The 19,611-nt window shown below is 45.7% G+C and overlaps 1 protein-coding gene across 1 annotated transcript in view; it reads right to left on the reverse strand.

The window, feature by feature from the left end:
* spock1 (SPARC (osteonectin), cwcv and kazal like domains proteoglycan 1) overlaps positions 1–19,611 on the reverse strand; it is a 78,801-nt gene that overhangs the window by 26,374 nt on the left and 32,816 nt on the right. Inside the window, exons 3-4 of the mRNA XM_076033056.1 lie at positions 12,119–12,164; positions 859–915 (exon numbers count right to left, since the gene is read on the reverse strand). Of these exons, the coding sequence (XP_075889171.1) occupies positions 859–915; positions 12,119–12,164 (103 nt within the window). The remainder of the gene's footprint in view (positions 1–858; positions 916–12,118; positions 12,165–19,611) is intronic.

Consider the following 19,611-nt stretch of genomic DNA (forward strand, 5'->3'; position numbering starts at 1 on the left):
TTTTCCATTTGCTAACTATGTCATTATCACAGTGGAACTCTTTGGGCCCTTTTAATGGAACATGATAACACACTCTAAACTTCACAAAAAAGAACCTCGAATTACAAAAAAACCCTCACAAAAACCTACCTAAATCCAAAAATTTTTTAACTCCTGGTGCGACTCAAAGGTATTTGACGCTACCTCAGTTAATCTCAAACAAAACCACAAAGGCTCTCGGCCCACATGCGCCCACGTCGGCTTGTTAAATTCCTCTAAGCTGCGAGCGAAGACAGGAGCGCTGACAGGTGTGCGCGCGACTGTGAAAAAAAAAAAAAAAAAAAGAGGCCGATGCTAACCGTGGAAGAACAGCTGCAACGCTAGCAAAGGGTCCAGGCTTTGAAGGAGCCGTGCGCCTCGGCGGCGCCGTTTCCACCGCAGATGACAAGCCGCATTCTCACATATCTCCCCCGTACAGGCGCACAACCTGATGCAGGCGAAAGATAGATTTTGCGCTGCACACAGCAAAATTACACCTCCCGGTTTTTATTGGACCCGCTGTTGAGAACGAGGTGCAGAACAATTCAAGCCCGGCGCTCGGTAATGCTCCCAACACGCGGCTGAACATCAATGACTGGCTGTCAAAGGATTTATTTCACATTCAGCCTGGTAATCTGCGATGATCTGACTGTAAAGCCCACTGATGCGAGGCAAAATGATCAGCACTGACAACGTTAAAGCCCCCGTAACAGAAAAAAATGTTACAGCCAAATCATCTGGAACCAAAGGGACAGAAGGGATGTGGCGGCGGGGGAACTTTCTGTTTCCCGTTTGCCCCATTCACTGGAAACACAGCGAGCCGATGATGAATAAACTCACCATCGTGCCCCGCTGGAGCTGCTGGATGTTCAGCTCTGCCCGGCTCGGCCTGCCGCTCTGAAACAGGACAGAAAAACACATTAGGAATCACGCAAAATAATTGGAATGGTTGACGTATCAACATTTTTGAAATCCAGTACTGTTGCATGTTAGGGCCAATCGTGATGATGACTTCATGGTCATCAAAGACATATTACCAGGGTCATCAAAGACATGTTACCAGACTGTCATGAGTCACACGAGTGTGAAATGTTCCTTTAATGTGTCAGATGAATAGTAGAAATACTAGTATTAATTTACATGTCCAGCCACCAGCTGCACCCAGCAACCATGATGATGACAACACAACTGTGGGTGGGACTGGAGCAAGCATCAGTCTGAAGGCAATCAACAATTAATCAAATTAAAATGTGTAAAAAAAAACAAAAACAAACATCCATTGATTGTGGTCTATATGAGTGGAATTATATGTATTCAAGTCATTATCCTGCCCAACTAGACTATAAGGAGTTGAAACCCTGTATCCCTCAGAGGGATACTGGTTTCAACACAATTTCTTTTTTCTTTTTTTTTTTTTTTTTTTAGCAAGTTTTAGCAAAAGTTTGCTTTTAAAGCAGTACAATGTTTGTGTTTTCCTTATTTATGCAAATTTCATAGTAATCCACGACAAAGCTGTTATTCTTGTCAAAGCTACGACTGCTACTAGCGAATAAATAGCCAAAAACAAATTAGTGCAGGCTAACGCGGGCTTTTTACTATTCAGGCTATCACTGCTCTCCTGAAAGAAATAAAATGAAATAGAGCTTGGCACTTGTTGGTCTAGAAGGAAAAAAAAAGAAAAAAACATATAAAACATTAAAAGAGTCTACATTTTTGTGTGACTTATTTTTGTCAGTTTGCAAACTGAATTAAAAGATGCAGAATCATTGATAAAGAATGTGGACAGGTGGAGAATGAACCTCCTGACCGGTTTGTCTTCGAGTGCAGCTCAGTTGTAAGCGGCGAAGCAGAGACACAAACGTGAAATCTTCAGGCTCGTCTAAATCCAACAACAACCGGGAAAAAGAAAAAGAAAAAAAGGATTTACATACAATTCTTCTGAAATTCAGTCGTCATTCTCAGGCCGCCAAACTTCCTGATCCGATTTGGCATAATAATAATTGGACTCTCCTGAAGCTGCGCTCGGCTGTGCAGTGACACACAATGATCCAAAAATAAATAATAACTGCGGCATCATTACCAAAACAGAAAAAACAACTAGACATAGCAGATTCAGGGCCATCTCTCTCGCGCGCACACACACACACACACACACACACACACACACACACACACACACACACACACACACACACACACACACACACACACACACACACACTGAGGAATTGCACACTATTGCAAACAGGCAGCAGAAACAGGACATTAACACGATGATTAACGCTCGCATTCCTCCATTTCTTATCAGGCAAGTCTTTGGAGCAAGTGCTGACCATTGACTGTGATGATTAGGGAGAGAAACAGAGAGAATGAGAGCAGAGAGCGGGAGGGAGAGAGAGAGAGAGAGAGAGAGGGAGAGAGAGAGAGAGAGAGAGAGAGAGAGAGCTTGTGTGTGTGCGCGCACGTCTCTATGGAAGAAAGTTATTTCAACTTTCCCAATAAGCCCCTTCTTCATTATTCCTCCATTCTTCCCTCTGTCCTCTTTGGCACGACTCTCCTCCGCTCATTATCAAATGAGCTACACAGCGGCGGGCTGCCCTCGCTGCAGAGCAATCTCTCCCTCTCAAGTGTTCTCCGTGGGGCAGCCCTGCGCGGCTCCGTCCCTGTGTTGCCCCCCCCCCCCCCTCTGCTGGCCGTGTCCCTCAGGATCCGCCGCCATCGCCGTTGCCTCGGCGTGGCACTCGGATCGCCACCGTTTGAGTTTTACTCGCCCCGATTTACGATAAACATCGGCAAGGGTTTATTTGCAGCAGGGGGAGAAAGGACAGAGCACGCGCGCACACGCACACACACACGCACGCACACACACACACACACACACACACACACACAAACTGGGCCTGTTGTGCTGGAAACAGCCTGTTCAGCAGTGTCCAAACACTGCAGTCCATTGATTCACAGCTTCGAAGCCGCTTGCTGCTTTTTGGCTGCCGCAGCCTCTCGGAGGCCGTCGCAATCTTTCAGCCCTCCGCGTCCGCCAGTGCGCAGCCTCTCTTAATTGCCGTTTCTCCCGGCCGCCGGTGCTCCCTCCATCTTTTTATCCGTCCCGCCTCGCACACAAAACACCTCCTCCGCGATTTGCTCCTGCGGTTCGGCTTCACGCGCTCGCCGCGGTAACAATACCTCCGCCGCTACTCCTCCGCAGCCCGGCGCCGGCCAGGTACCATCGACTGGCCCTCGTGTGCGTGTGTGTGTGTGTGTGTGTGTGTGTGTGTTTGTATGTGTTGGACTAGATAATTTACTGCGTGCGCCTGAAATCAATACAAACACACAGGCGCGTGCATTCCCAGCTGATAGCCGACACTGTTTTCGAGGACTGGACAGACACGGCGAGCGCTCAGCTCCTCTGAAGAGGCCGCGATAAGAGCGGCGCCGAGGGTCCCGGATATCCACTCCCTTTTATGACGCGGCCAACAAGCTATTAAAAAAAAAAAAATCGGAGCCGTAAACAATGTTGAAAGAGGAACGCCCGGAGAGAGGAGAAAGGAAAGAAAATTCCTCACGCGCTTCCACCACGGAGGTGAACTGTTTGTTTCTCCGTCACAACACGCAAACCCGAGGTGGTGTTTTGCTGCGTTTCCGTTTTGTTTGTTTGTTTTTTTGCTTTTTCGTCCTCTCTCCCCGCAGTTTCCGTCGTCTCCTCCAGCCGCGGATCAAAGCCGCTTACACCGAGAAGGTATTTAGGAACGGAGGAAAACCGGCATTGGGAGGGAGCCCGAAGTCGAGGCGAGGAGAAATGGGAGCAGACAGGCGGCGTGTCTGTGGCGTCGGCGAGCGCCATGGGGAAAAAAACGGAAAAAAACAAACGAAAAAAAAACGAAAACACGGATGAGATACGTAACAAACGCCGGCGCTGACGGGGAGGACGGGGAGCGACTCGGCAGGGAGAACGCGATGTCACGTCTAATCAGGCTGATTGGCAATTTGGGAGCTGCAGATTTTCAAGGCTTTGTTTTTTTTTTTGCGGTGGTCGGTGCCAAAACCACGGAGCGTCACAAAAGGGGCTTCGGCAGCCAGAAAACAAATAAATAAGTAAATGGAAAAACGGCTCCCATGGCAACTGCATTCCCAGCAGTGTAATCTAATTAGACGAACAGACAGCAGACACCTGGAAATTCAAATCGGTGAAGTTTCCATACGGTGCCCCCCCCCCTCCCCCACCTCCTCGTCTTTGTCCTCCCCGACTTGTCTCGCCGCCAGCTCGACTCTCCCGCGCTCCTCTGGACCGGCTGCGATAATGGGGGTGGGGGAGCTGCGTGCTGCCATTTGTAATCCTCCCTTTGACTGTGTTCTCTGGGTAATGAATTGCAATCACAATCCTCGCAAATCTGCAGGGGGGGCGGGGGGGTCGGAGGGGAAGCCCGGCGTGCCGGAGCAAAAGGACGACGAACCAAATCATCAGACTTTTGAGTGCGAGAGCGGCGGGAACCCTGGCGCTGGTGCCAGCGGCCTCCTCCTCTTCCTCCTCTTCATCTCTTGCGCCAGCGTGTCAGCGCTCAGGCTCGAAAGCCTTCTCGGGGACAACAAAACAACAGACATCAAAAATAAATAAAGAAAGAAAGAAAGAAAGAATTCCCCGAAGATTACAAAAAAGGTCCAAATCAGAGAAACAAGACAGGGCGATGAAAGTGTCGAGAAGTCTGAGTCTGAGTTGGAGGCCACGGCGGTGGCTCGGCTCACACGGCTGCCGCGACCTGCAGGGTGTTTGAGATGATGAGCGGATCGGCCGGCCGTTTATAATGGTGCTGAAGTCGACGTACGCGCGAAAAGTGAGGACATCGGTCTTACATCAGCTCTTGGAACTGAGTTCACAGGCTTCGCCGCCTGCTGACGTGGAAGGTGCTTGCAAATGTCAGGACACGGCCTGTTAGTCCAGAGAGGACCAGGCAGCCGCTCCCACTCCAGACTGCTGCAGTCGGTCGGAGGCCCGGGGAGCCACGTCAACGTCCTGAGTAGGGATGTATACCGCGTACCAGTATGCTTTTAGCCCAGCTCCCCGTTAGAACAGGACTGAGATAGTGTTAGCATTCCGGACAAACAATACCGTTATCTTTTTTTTTTTTTTTTTTTACTTTACTTTACTTTACACGGCCGCCGTTGACAGGTGACGATGCTGACGTTAGCGCCTCTCTCGCTAACAAACATGTCGGCCGTCAGACCTCTGAGGTGTGCTACCAGAACTGTAAGGTCAAGAACAGACCAACCTGATTGTGTGTTTTCTTTGTTGCAAAGACAAAAGAGAAAAAAAAGAAGACAAAAAAACGGTTTAAATTTATGTTTCATGGAAAGAACAAAAACATGCAGGCAAAAGCAGATTGAGTTTCGTTTAATCATAATTTGATGAATTGTTTCATTTTTGGTTATTTAGACGCTGGAACGGCAAATCATGCACAAATGGAAAAAAAAAACAAACAAATAATTTATTCTATAATAGCGCCTATTAATTTTTTGCTTTAATATCTCATTGCATTAGACTTGTAAACCTTTTCCCATTCTTACCAGATTCCACACCCACTACTGCAACGTAAGTGATATAACCAAATCAAAGGTAGCTCTACAGAACTGTGAATTCCCCCTTACGAACATGGTGAACTGATGACAACAGTGGAGTGAACAAACGTCTGGTAAAATGAAAACAGCTCACTGAGCTGGGAGATTCATAATTCTGGTGATTCTTCCAACTAAATATTTTCTCCAGGGCGAAAGAAGCTGAGAAAACGGAGAAGAGACGAAAATCACACATGGGATCTGATAATAATAACCAAACCTCTTTAAATATTGATAAAATATGTTGAGAGATGACTAACAACTGAGTCTCAGAGGCTTTTGTTCTGTGTGTGTGTGTGTGTGTGTGTGTGTGTGTGTGTGTGTATTTACACCACTACGCTGTGTTGATTCGAAGCCATCCACTCTTCATCATTACATAATTTGCATGTGATGAACTCAATACGTCAGAAACAATCCTAAAACTCAGGAGGAAAGTCGAACAGAACCGCGTGAGTTGACGAGCGATAGAATAGTGGTGAATAAAAAGACGGGAAAAGCACAAAAAGAACTGATGAGAGAAATACTCCCCTTCGCTCCTTCCCACCTTTTAGCTGAAAATAAAGTTCAGTTCATAAAATATACACAAGGATTTCATGGAGTCAGACGGTTCCAGTGTCCATCCACTTCAACACAGGGAACTGGTCTCTGAATAATTTCTTTTTTTTTTTTCAATTCACTCGCCAGCCTCCAAGTGAAGTGTCAAGTGATGTCAAGAGAGAATTTTGAAATTTTAGCAGATCGTTTTGGATGAAAAGGTGGAGTGTTTGAGGACAAAACGTTTCTCTGAAAGCCACTGGCGAAGGTCAGACAGAAGAAACTACTCGAAGAGGTTAGCATAGATGGAATTTAGATATATTTACATATAAAAAGTTTCCTGAAAACGGCACTGGAGGCTTTTTTTTCCTGCTGGAAACCCTTTTTGAAAAAGGACTGGCTGCAATCACAGTTCTATTAAACACGGCAGCGAATCAGAGCTAGCAGTGGTGCTGCAACGCTTGGCTAGCTAATATAGTGGAGTATAAAAATCTGATTGCTGTGCTTTAAGACACGTAGCTGTGCCAGTTAAATCACCCACCCAGTTTTGGCTCCCCTTTCTGAATGCTTTCTACGGCCTCTTTACTGGAGTGATTTAGTAAGTATGAGGCAAGGAAACATCGAACCTTCGACCTGCTATTCCAGGTGATTGGTTTGCAGCACCTACAAAGCCATTTCTAGAGCTATTATATATAGAAATAATAATATATTGCAGCAGTGAGGAACAATAAAGGACATCATATTCAGAAGCTCAAAACATCCTATTGTGTATTATAACAGTATGTTCCATAACTATATCAGTATTACACTATTCTGTATTGTGTTTTTGGCCTCAGGAAAGCAAACCACCAACCACTAACAGACAAACAGGATTTTGGAGTAGTTAAAAGTCCAGGTGGCGACGGCGGCTGAAAATTACCCCGTGGTCCCTTGATATCAAACAGATACAGGAGAGAAAAAAACAACAACAACAACAGGGGAAAAAAAAATCACCATGTCGATCTCACGCTTGCATCATCCCGCCATGTGAATAATGTCAGCGCGCTGCTAAACTGGAACATGTGTTTGTTTCAATGAGGCGAAGCAGCCGACAGACCCAACAACTGGCCCGACAGACTGCGGCCGCTCCTCAGGTTTCACACACCGCAGCCTCGCAAGATGCTACAAAGTGACTGCCGGACCTCAACAAACAGCTCGTTCGCCAGCTCGGCGCGGCCAGACAAGCAATTTGCGATCTCATTAATTTCATTTATTGGTTCGGTTCAGTGGGAAGCGTCAATCTGCGACAAATTTATCAGGGGAGTGGAACTCCACCCCCGCCCCCCCCCACCCCCCACCGCCACCTCCACTCCAGCAACCTTCCTGCTGCAGATTAGTCTCCAAGGGCGATCAGTGATTCATTAGTCAAACTGGGTCAAACTGAGATCAGGTAGTGACTGATGTCTCTATAATTCTATCATGTTCTGCTGTAGCCGATAGCCCTGGTATGTAAGTTTAGAAGCAAGATTGGATTTCATGAGGGGGGGATATTTTTTCTTTTGGTCCAACGCACAGAAGAAAAGTCTCCACAGAGAAAAAAAAAAAAAAAAAAAAGCAACACTGTAGCCTTGTTTGCAAAAGGGATTTAGGCATTTCAGTTGTTTCTCAGCGCTGCTTCTAAATACTTAATGTGGCCACATTTAGCTGCTTCACAAGACCCCTCAACTCTGCTTTGTGTGAAAAATTATGAGCCAGAGGCTTGTTAATCTTTTTATTCGGCTCCTTTTGTATCCAGAGAGGAACAAAATATGTACTGGTCCATTATACATTTGGCTCCCTGCTCGCAGATGAAAAACACACATACACATACACATATACACACACACACACACTTTGATACACATTTGTAAACAGAGCTGTGTCTGGCGATGCACCTCAGGCACTACGTCTCTCTTGGGAACCGCCAACATTTTCCCATCTTAAAATCCACCTGAGCCACTGATGGAAAAAAAGCTCCAACCCACGACCCTGTCAGCGCATCACGTGGAAAACCACTCGTGCAGTTTCAGCGATGTAGCTCAGATCACACCTGCATCAAATTGGCTGGGATGCGACGTGTGCATAAGTAAAGCTCTCAATGCATGTCGGCACCAATGACAATGCATTGAGAGATGGACATAGCTTCCGGTTTCAAACAGGTGGCCAACAAGGAGGTTTTTAAAAACCTGCATTCTATTATTTGACCAGCAGGGGCCACCGATGTTGGTTGCAAGGAGACTAAAGACGGCCACCTGTCAATACGGAAACTAGTACAAAATGTATACAGTTACAAAATGGTTAAATATCAGGCGGTCTAGATCTAAATAGTAAATCATTTCATTGAATCAGCTCCAATGTTCATTTTGTCCAATTTTCAATGAGGTGCAGACAGAATCTTAACCATTAATGCACTAAAGAGAGAAGACTGCTGATGTCAGATGCGCTGCAAAAATGGCCCGGCTGTGTCGCGTGGCTTTGGATTCAGACAGAGAATCTTATTAGTTTTAAAATGTTGCCTGTGTCACACCATTGGCTTGCAACTAAAGATTTTCACGCTGCTGCATACAGTTGCTAGTTTTCTACGGCCTCTTTACTGGAGTGATTTAGTAAGTATGAGGCAAGGACACATCGAACCTTCGACCTGCTATTCCAGGTGATTGGTTTGCAGCACCTACAAAGCCATTTCTAGAGCTATTATATATAGGAAATAATAATATATTGCAGCAGCGAGAAACTCTAAAGGACATCATATTCAGAAGCTCAAAACATCCTATTGTGTATTATAACAGTATGTTCCATAACTATATCAGTATTACACTATTCTGTATTGTGTTTTTGGCCTCAGGAAAGCAAACCACCAACCACTAACAGACAAACAGGATTTTGGAGTAGTTAAAAGTCCAGGTGGCGACGGCGGCTGAAAATTACCCTGTGGTCTCTTAATATCAAACAGATACAGGAGAGAAAAAAACAACAACAACAACAACAGGGAAAAAAAAAATCACCATGTCGATCTCACGCTTGCATCATCCCGCCATGTGAATAATGTCAGCGCGCTGCTAAACTGGAACATGTGTTTGTTTCAATGAGGCGAAGCAGCCGACAGACCCAACAACTGGCCCGACAGACTGCGGCCGCTCCTCAGGTTTCACACTGGTACTGGTCCATTAATGCACTAAAGAGAGAAGACTGCTGATGTCAGATGTGCAGCAAAAATGGCTTTGGATTCAGACAGAGAATCTTATTACTTTTAAAATGTTGCCTGTGTTACACCATTGGCTCGCTACTAAAGATTTTCATGCTGCTGCATACAGTTGCTAGTTAATTCCATTACTGTAAAAGGAGCACAAACTTTCAAAAGTCTTCCCCTTATTGGACTGATTGTTTGAAACGACAACAACAACAAGCTCCCTACAAGACTGTGCCGTATGCTGAATGTCAGGAATGTGATGTTGCAAGAAAAAAAAAAAATATTTTAGACTTTTCAGTCTTTTATTCCGGTGAAGAAGGAGAAAAAAAAACCCCACTGTTAACAATTATAAAAGCACAGTTTGGACTCTCAGCCACTTGTGTACTGGAGCTAAAAATTATTCGTACATAAACATAAGTAGCTAAATTTCTTGTATTTTGAAATAATCTTGTGAGAGGAGTAATATGAAACCAACGGAACCTTTTATACTGTGTTAGTGACAATAGCTGGAGTGAAACAGGCCAGCAGCTACAATGGTGGCCATCCCCGCAGGATGAAGGCGGAACCGTTGAAGGTAAATCAGACAAATGGGAGCAACAAATGTTCCCAAAGCAGAACACCTGTCTGATTGCTTCCCATAATTTATGAGACCACTAATTGTTTCGCTGTCCGGCAGTCCCGGTTGTGCCCCGTGCGTGGGAGTTACGGTGCCGTGTGCGGCGGGGTTGGGAGCTCTGCGGCTGGGGAGGAGTCATAACGCAGCGTAAAGTGCATTACTGCGACAGAAGTGTCTAGACAGCTCGGGACGACGGAGAGAAACTTTCTCTTTGCACTCCGTCAGCCACAAATCTGCATTATGGCAACGTGATGGCGCTGTGGTATAAATTCGGCTCAACTCGCTCGGTTCGTTAAATAGCTTGCAGTAATTAGCATGAGCAAAGTGCGCCATGTGAAGCAGGGAGCGAGAATTTATTACGGAAGCGTAGAGCCTCAGGGACAATTGGACACATTTTCGTTTTGAAAATAAACACAAGAAACAGCGGAGGCGACAGACTTTTGAAAGTTAAACATTCAATATGAATGCATAAAACAGTGAAACTGACATTCCAGCAAGAAGAAATAGACTTCAGCGTGTTGACAGCCTTTCTTACCCTCAGACAGACCCGCCGCTCTGCCGCTGCGAAAACTGATTCTCAAAGTTTAAAAGTGACGGGACGTGTCTGAACTTTTGTCACCCTGATCTGACATAACCTTGCGTTTGTTGGCGTCCAACTGGGAAATTTTAATCAATGGAGTGCGGTTTCCTCCTGAACCGAGATCGGCTTAATGTGCAGAGCATCTGCATCGCTGCAAGACACGGACACGGCAAATAAACTTCCCAAATTCAGAACATTATTTCCATCTGACGAAGGCAACTGACTTGACCGTGATGCTGATGAATACATCTGATTGGCCTATTTGCCAGTAGTGATGGGAACTTGATGGATGTATGGATGCATGGATGGAGGACAAGATAAATATATCTCATGGATAGGAGCTGCATTCCACGTGGTTTTAAGTTAATGCCATTGCACTTGTTGGAACTGCAGTGGCCAGACGTGGGTGTCCGATCCATGCCTGACTTCTTTTGTAATAAACTTACTCCTATATAATCAAGTCGGTGTCAACCAGGCTTCCTTCATCATCATCTACACATCACTGCTGCTGCCTAACAATCCACCACAGAACAATGTTTTCTTTGTCCCACACAGGCACTGAGTTGGGCAAAGTGTTTCAGCGGAGTGTAAAAACAGTCCTTCAGAGGAGATTGAAGCACTTTTTTTTTTTCTATTTTCTTTTCCAACGACTTCCTAAACTATTTTCTGGACTCTTCCTGGGTCTTTGATTCCTCCCCGGTGTTGTCGGCTGGAGCCGTTCTTTGCCATTGTTACTGCCACTTCACGCAGACAAGCGACGATCAGAGGCAAGATAAAATGAAATGAAAAGACAGCGAGGTGGCTCTCAGACGCGCTTCAAGCGACGCTTTGGACTTGGAGCGGTGCGTCTCAGTGTGCCATCGCTCCACGCCACGCTCGTGCTGTTCTGGGAATCCCATCCCGACGTGGTGCGCTTAATCCCTGGACTAAAAAGAATACAGATCTGTTTACTTTTTGTCTCCTCGTCAGGGAAAAAAAAAGAAAACTGCGGAGAAGCTCTCCAGTTTGATACGGCGAGGCGCGGCGGTTCTCATTAGGGCTCGGTATCCGCCAGGAGCTGGCCCAGATAATCTTGCTCAGCAACTACTTCCCCCAAGAGTTACAGTTCCTGTGCTGGATATGCAAAACCCAGCCAACAGCAACTCGGTGACGACAAGATGGAAAGTCTGCTGCTGCTGCTCAAAGAGCTGCAGCACAATCAACCCCCCCCAAGTGTGCGAGTGTGTGTTTGTTTGCCTGCGCGCGCACGCACGCACGTGAGACAAGAAAGAGCGGCAGGCACGCGGGCGACGGCAGGTGCGCGTGAGAAGTGAGCTTCATCAAGATGCAAACGGGGCGAAGCACGCCGTCGCCGCGGCGAGTGTGACTGATGGCGCCTCTCCAGCGTGCAGCGGCAACCAGGAGGAATTTACCGCAAGCGCAAAAGGCGTGCACAACAGGACCATTGTTGTGCACGGAACAAATATGAAACACGCAGATGTTACTTTTGGGTTCTGTCGCCGATTGGACATAGATATTTGGTTGGATAGAAACATACAGTAGCAGCAGGACTCACCTTGGTCGAGAGACTTGGCAGGAGCCCAACTTTTGAAGTAGTCGTCCTGAGTGGAAACAACACAGGAAAGTAGGTTAAGAAAAAAAAAAAATAATAACGAACAGACAAGAATCACTCCATGCTGGCAACAAAGCCGAATGATTTTGTGCAGCACAGAAAGAGACCGAAGTCTACAACCCCCCCCCCCACAGTCCCGCCTCTGCTGTCGTTTTTGTTATTTCACCAGGATGATTACAGAAAGAAACAGGAAGATGCTGAATGGATGGAACTTATTTGGCAATTTAGCATTAAAACTTTAGCCTTTGTCGCACACAAATGTAGCAAATGTGCATGTAGGCACAGGACTGCTTCAGTACTTGATGATGATATTGCAGTTAAATGTACTTTACAAATAACAGATTACAAGACACAGACAAACAAAGAGCTGGTTTAAGAGGTGGATTATAGTAATTTTATCATTCAGGCTCTAATATTGCATCGGCGTACAATTCATCATAGCTTGCAAGCATAAATTACGCTAACATATTTCAATTCGACTCAACAATGCTCAGTGCTAATGGCCTTTGGATTCTGTGGGTCCACGTTCAGTACTGCCCAGCCAATCCCAGGAGAGACTGCTTCAAAGTAAGACATGAGCCACAACTTTTGACCTTTTTGTTTTCTCCCAATGCGTGGGCATAATTAACCTGTTCAATAACTGATAAATCAGGGCAGTGTGAGCAAATAAGCCAAAAATGAAAAGGAATTGGTACTTAAGCTGCAGCTCGGCCTTGCAGAGGCAAAAATCAGAGGTGGCCTAGATGCACATTTTACTTCACCTTTTTATGTGCGGATGCTGAAGTTGTGCCATCGATCAATTTACGGCTGTTGGGGTGTAAAAGCCTGAAAGCTTCACAACGGGCTGTTTGCGAGGGAAACGGCCGTTTCCGTAAGTTCTCCCAGGTCATCACAATTTTGCATCAAATACTTGGCAATCGCCGTCGGAATGAATGAGGGCAGATTAGCCAAACATTCTAGCCGCTGTTCCTCAACCACCTGCTCGGCAGCCGAGTGCCCGCAGACTGTACAGAAATGAACACCAGCCCTGGATAAGATGTGATTTGATGCATGGCTGCGGGTTGTATTGTATACGAGGTGAGCTACACACGTGGAGACACACACATTCATCTAAAGTGGAGCCTGAGGCAAACTGTATGCGTGTGTGTGTGTGCATGGAGTGAAGCTGTCACAGTAAGAGTGCCTGCCGAGTTTGAAAGCGGGATCTCTTCCCTTCACTTTGGCTGAATCTGAATGAAGCGGAGGGCGGGAGGATCAGAGCGGAGAGGGAGGGGAGGGGAGGGGAGGGGCCAAAATCAGGCATCCCGGGAAAACTGGACGGCCGACCCGCTCAGCCGGTCCCTGTTCTATAAATGACAGCTGTGGAGGCCTCGGCCAACGGGAAAGTTTAAGAGGAGATGAAACCTAATTAGTGTCTCCCTCAGGTCCGTCTTTGACCCCCGTCCAGCTGCACGGACATGCAGCCGCTGCAGCGAAAACTGCCGGCACGTGCGGTCATTCTGAAGAGCTAAAGGAGAAACTGGGTGATTATGACCTGACTTCAGGGGAAGTTTAAGCTGTGGGTTTAGGGTTAGGACACTTGCAGATATTGATTAACAGGAAATGCATCTAATTATGGAAATCCACTAAAATGAACAATGTTTTAATTTGTTAATTTGTGTGTAGGTTCCTTTATTTTTTCAGATTGTAGTGCATAATCACGTATCTCCAGCAGCATGAGATCAGTGCATCCTCATGGAAGTTGAACAGAACCTTGAAGCATAAAACTGAGGCAGCCTATGAAAGCTAATGTAAATGCACAGGATGTGTGCAAAGGGTTTTGTTAGAGTGCGTCGGGGGCGACTGTCTCTGTCTGCGCTACACTCAAATGAGCCAATTTTCCAAAATCTTCTCCTGTCGAGCCAACTAGAGAGAAGTAAATTTTGCATGAGAAAATAAAAAGATGGCCGTCTATGCTTTAAGAGGCCGTATTACCTAATGTCTAAAAAAAAAAAATAACACCCTAAAATAAATAAATAAATAAATTCTATGTGCCATGTTTTTTTTTTTTTAATAACATGATTAACAATTCAAATGAAACGTACACGCCGTCCATATATAACGCGGGCCCCGTTCCGCCTCTGCCGCAACATTTTTATCATGCAACGCAACACAACGTGGGCGACTGGCCATCCGTCCCTGCCGTGCATTTAAATCAGGAAAACCACAACGATGCCTCGGAGCCATATCACAGAATGTGGCCCCCAAAATTGCACCGTGAAATATACAAGACAATGAACTTACTTACCTCCGCTTCCTTTATATGATTGCAGAGGAGATAGGCAGGAGGAGCAGAGCGGAGCGGAGCAAGGGAGCAAGGGAGCAAGGGAGGGAGAGGGGAAAAAAAATAAAGAAAGGTCAGTGATAACGACACGGTGCGCAGCGTCTATCAGATCTGTTACGGCCCCGTTACTCATCCTGAATACTGAGCTCTTCCCCCCGGGGATTAATTTAACAGGAATCTGATTCCGAAGGTGGATGAAGAGTAGCAGAAGAATTGCAGGCACACGTAGCCTTATGAGATGGATTTATTTAAAGCGCCATGTAATTTGAAAACACACGGGGGGCAAATTGCAGGGGATTTGAGGCAGAGCGTGGCGGCAAGTAGTGCGGGGGAAAGGAAGTTCAGCAACCGCTACAACGGCTACGAAAATAGTTGTTTTCTTTTTTTTTTTTTTTAAATGGGGGCTGGAGAGATTGGAAGCTGTTTCTGATCTGTGAAGGTGATGCACGTGGATCTGATCCCACCTGAGAGGACAACACCCACCAGCCAAGGGCCGAGACTTTTGCCTAACCAAAACTTAATATGACAAGAAAGTGACGCTGTTACATTTGATTTTTTCCCCTTCTGCTCCAGATGATAAACACACTAACGTCACACATATGCAGGAAACTCAGCTCCTTCAGCTTCTAACAACTGATTTCTTGATTCTGAATTTGTGATTGATGAAACTCTTTTTCGAGGACTCTGAACTATTAAATTGCCCATTTTCATGTCGTTGGGTGGCGGCTTCTTTAACAATGTAAAAAACTGTGGAGGGTTGTTTGCTTGGCGGGGTGGGGTGGGGTGGGATGGGAGTGGGGGCTGTGTCACAGTTCCGCAGCACAGCCACCATCTCAAGCCGTCTTCAAAGCGCCTTCCGTCTGAACTATAGACAGAAATTACACGACTTAGAAAGAAAGGACGAAGAGAGCAATAGAAGGCCCAGCGGTCGCCATGCTTTGAAGTCTTTTTCCTCTTGCTGCTCCGTCACCTCTGCAGGCCCAAAGCCAACAAATGTCTCCTTTGTTCCTATTTGTTTTGTCCCTTAACTCGGCACAGCTGTCTCTCTGGATTCAATATTTAATTTACGAACTATTTCCTAAAAGAAATAAAATAAATGAATAATATAAATCTGCATTGTGGAAGCGGCACAGCTCACCATGCACCACACGGTTAGGTTCTTTTTTTCCACACTAATCAACTCGCTAAGACAAAGCGCTTAAGCTACTCTAATATGCGCGTAGAGCTGGAACCGATCCCGCAGAATAAAAGATAAAAAAAAAAGAAAAGGGTTCCGACGTGTAAATAGCCTGCGGCAAAAACCCCGTTTTGAAAAAACGAGCGCTAAGCGAGCGCGGCCGAGGACTCCAGGTGTCGTCTGTGCTGTGACTTGCCGCCAGCTACCGCGGTTCCCCAGCCGCTGGCACGCGCTCGCCCTCTTATTATTCAGTCCGAGCTTCGGGGATGACCTTCGCTCGCCTGGCACCCCCATTAATATTTTAGTGCGCCAGTCTCGAAAGCATTAACTGGCTGTTAAACCCGTCGCCACGCAATGTCATTCAAACCCATCTAAAGTTGTTGCCACAGGGATAAAACTCTGTCATTATCATCATATTATCTTTGTTGGTGGTGGATTTCTCATTCATTTATTTTTTTTTCCCATCCCCAGCAGTAAGTTCCTTTTTTTTTTTTTTTTTTTTTTTTTTCAGACCAGGTATCTGAATCTGAACTGGTTAATTACCGGTATCTGTTTTGGGGTTGAGTTAGAATGAGTCGGAACCGGTTTGGATTGTAGCACAACAGCTGTCGGCCAAGGATGCGGCTCCTTTGCGATCAAATCTGACACGATGCAGTTTGTTCAGCGGCGTCTACGTTTTAATTGCGGCAAATTGACAGCATGTGTGGGAACCAAATGCCTTCGTACTGTGTGCGAGTGGTTTTCCGCCATCCTGTCTGTCAGAGGAAGCAGGCTGCAGCGTTCAGATTGGGCCCGTGAATATCTTGGCACTGGATTTGCACATATGGGACCTTTTCTTTTTCCGTCCCCAGTGTCGGAGACGACGCACATGCAGTATTTATGTTTCGCTCCTTCCTCGGCTCTCCTCTTCCTCCTCTTGAGATGGAAATGTGAAATTCAGTCATCCAGTCTGAGATTCGTGCGTAATTTTGCACCGAGATAAATAAACTTTGGAATTAATTTTCCACTGGTGGTGCAATTAATCTAATTGACATTTATAGGGTGTTTTAATGTTATCCTTGGTACTTAAAGAAATATGTGGGGAAAAAAAGAGAGAAAACAACCTGTGAGACATAAACTGAGCTCAAACCTCAGTTTACATCTCATGGGCTGGTGGCATCACTTGCTTAAGCGAAATGTGATGTTCTAATCACAAATGAACCAAAATATATAATTTTGGATTAGCTCTAAATTATGGTCAAATCAAACTTATAGTATATAAACATATACTGTACTTATATTCCTTACATAGTACTGTGCCCCCCGAACTCCCCCACTCGATTAGCTAATGTAGCCACCGTTGGCATTCTTATGAAGCTCAATCCTTCAGCAACCTTGCCGTCCCTGCAAAGTTCATCCCCAAATGATGACTCTTCCTCACCTTCATCTCAATGGAAGAACGGAGCCGCTGAAAGCTACACCGACCATGGCAATGTACTTGTCATGACACGGTCCCTGTCTCCTCAACCAAAAAAAAAAAACATTTCTGTAATAACCTCTTCACAGCCATCCTGAGCGGAGAAGGTCAGCTCATTTTTCCCTCTCCAGACTGAAGTGATGGGACTGCAGCAGCTCCCACAGGAAATCAAGACAGAAAAGGTAAAGATACAGACTTTGGTTTTTCTTCTGTTGCTGGCACTGACTCTTGCTCAATCCATTGCGTATATCACCCATATTTTAATCAGACAGCACACGCACCTATTAACGGTACATCAGACAAATATGTGTGGCATGATGTAACAACCAGGAATGGGTTTAAACTTTGCAATTTGATCCCTGTTAAACTTGTCCATTCTTCATGTTCTTCCCCGTTAGTTGGAATTGTTTCCCTCCTGCTCTTCCTCTTCCTCCACCATCCCCACCTCCTCCTACTCCTCCTCTCTGTCAGGTCTTTCCACTTCTTTCCTCTCTAGGCTGTTCGCACTTAGAGAGGAGAACTAATCTGGGATCTGATCACCGTCCTGTGAAGCTGACGTATTAGCTTTTGGGAGCAGATAACAGCTGAGCAGACAGTGGATTAGCCAGGCACACTGCATCCGATTATTTCACTTCTTTCTCCCGACAAATTTAGAACATGATCGACGATAAGTAAACCCTCGTCTGGCCCGGTGAAGTAGAACAAAACAAAAAAAAGCGGTGGTGCATTTCACAAAAACAGAGAGAAAGTGTCCAAACTCCGAGGGGAAAGATCCAAATTGTGATAAATAAAGTTGTGACAAGCACGCAGCCGTCCACGCTAGTAGCAAGGCAAAACCATCACTGGCTCATTAATACTTTCCCAAGTGACTGCGAATGCATTTCAGTCTATTAATGCAGATAACAGCACTCAAACCCACAAGCCTCCGAACGATACGTCTGGAAAAACGGCTCATCAGAAGCTGCCCCGCCGCTGAGAGGGTCAAGTCAAATGCAATGCTTTTATTCGGAAAAGCGAAAAGAGGAGCCGCTTCTGCTGACCCACAGCCAACATCACCTCCGGCGGATAGCGGAGCCTGGTCATGAAGTGCAGTCACGGCTTTGAATGTTTTCGTTTCTGGCCCAAACGTCAGTTGCAGGAAGCGAAATTTTGACACGTTTGTCTGAAAGCATGACGCAAATCAACGCGATTCCCGCTGCTGCGGGAGCAGTGCAGAGTAAGGCTGAAAATAAGCTGCAGCATTCACACAAACGTCCTGTCAATTAGTTTAGTGGAGAGTGATTAAACTTGCTCACTCCGCTGGTCGAAAACCCTAATAAACTCCGACAGCCTCTAGCTGCTGCTGTGGACAAATGTGGCTGCACGTACCCAGATGCTGGATCAGTGGAGGGAGATGCTCTTGCAGGCTGAAATGCAATCAGGGGACCCATCTGCATTCGCAGCATTTCCAACTTTTTAAAAAGTCCAACAAAGACGTACTTTTTTTTTTTTTCCTCCTCTCGCTTCCGTTCCATCTTTTCTCCCTATTTTATGAGTCATTCTTTTTGGTTTCCTCTGTCAAAAACGTTCCCCGGTTAAACGATGTGGCTCAAAGCCAAACATCAAAAATATGCTTCCTCCTCACTCTGTCCGCCCGCTGCGCTCACGTTAACGAGGGAAAAACCTTCACAGAGCCGCCGGTTGGTCTGAACATCTCTCCATCTCACACTCAGAAGAGTTCTTTTTTCACTTTTTTTTTTTTTGAAACGCTAAACTGGCTGCTACTTTTCCCCCAATTTAATCACAGTTTAAGAATACTGGACATGAAATAAGATGGGTGGATTAGAAGGAATTGGAAGGGGAATAGAGGAAAGAGGACATCAACGAGCGTTTCTACATCCAATGGGAGAGAGGATTTTTAAAAAAATATTTTTTTTTTTTTGCACAGGTGCAGAACTGGGCTCCAAACACAAGAGGGAGTGACATAAGAACAGTAAACTGAGTCAGTGAGAGCGAAAGACATTATACAGATCAAATAAAGGACTCTCAGTGGACCTGCGGCTGCACTTCCCTAAAACCCCCAAACTGTGTCTGATGTTATTTCCGGATTATTGAACCCGGTGTTTCTCTTTACAGAACAATAGAAGAAGTCAAGATCAGATTTTCTACCCGACTGTAGAACAAAAGGCCGCATATTCAGCAACATTCAATTCACCAGTGTTTTTTGTTTTTGTTTTTTTCAACAGTATTTACCGCTAATGTGGGTGCTAAAACGCAGCCATTTGTGATGTAACACAGCCATTTATTCTGGTCTTTATCGATACAGGAAGACAACACAAAACGGTGGTTTCAGCAGGAGTGTTTTTGCAGGGGGTTGCAAACAAATGGCTAAAAAATACAGTCTGCTAGAAATAGGTTTTTCTTTTTTCTTTTTCCTTTTTTTTAAACGAATCAAGCGTTTCTGCTCCACAAGGGCTCCTGAATCCTCATCCCTTCCCTGG

Source organism: Nelusetta ayraudi, unplaced genomic scaffold (genome assembly GCF_046127955.1).
Source record: "Nelusetta ayraudi isolate G7.1 ecotype Tasmania unplaced genomic scaffold, CSIRO-AGI_Nayr_v1 ptg000039l, whole genome shotgun sequence".
NCBI classification, from domain to species: Eukaryota; Metazoa; Chordata; class Actinopteri; order Tetraodontiformes; family Monacanthidae; genus Nelusetta; species Nelusetta ayraudi.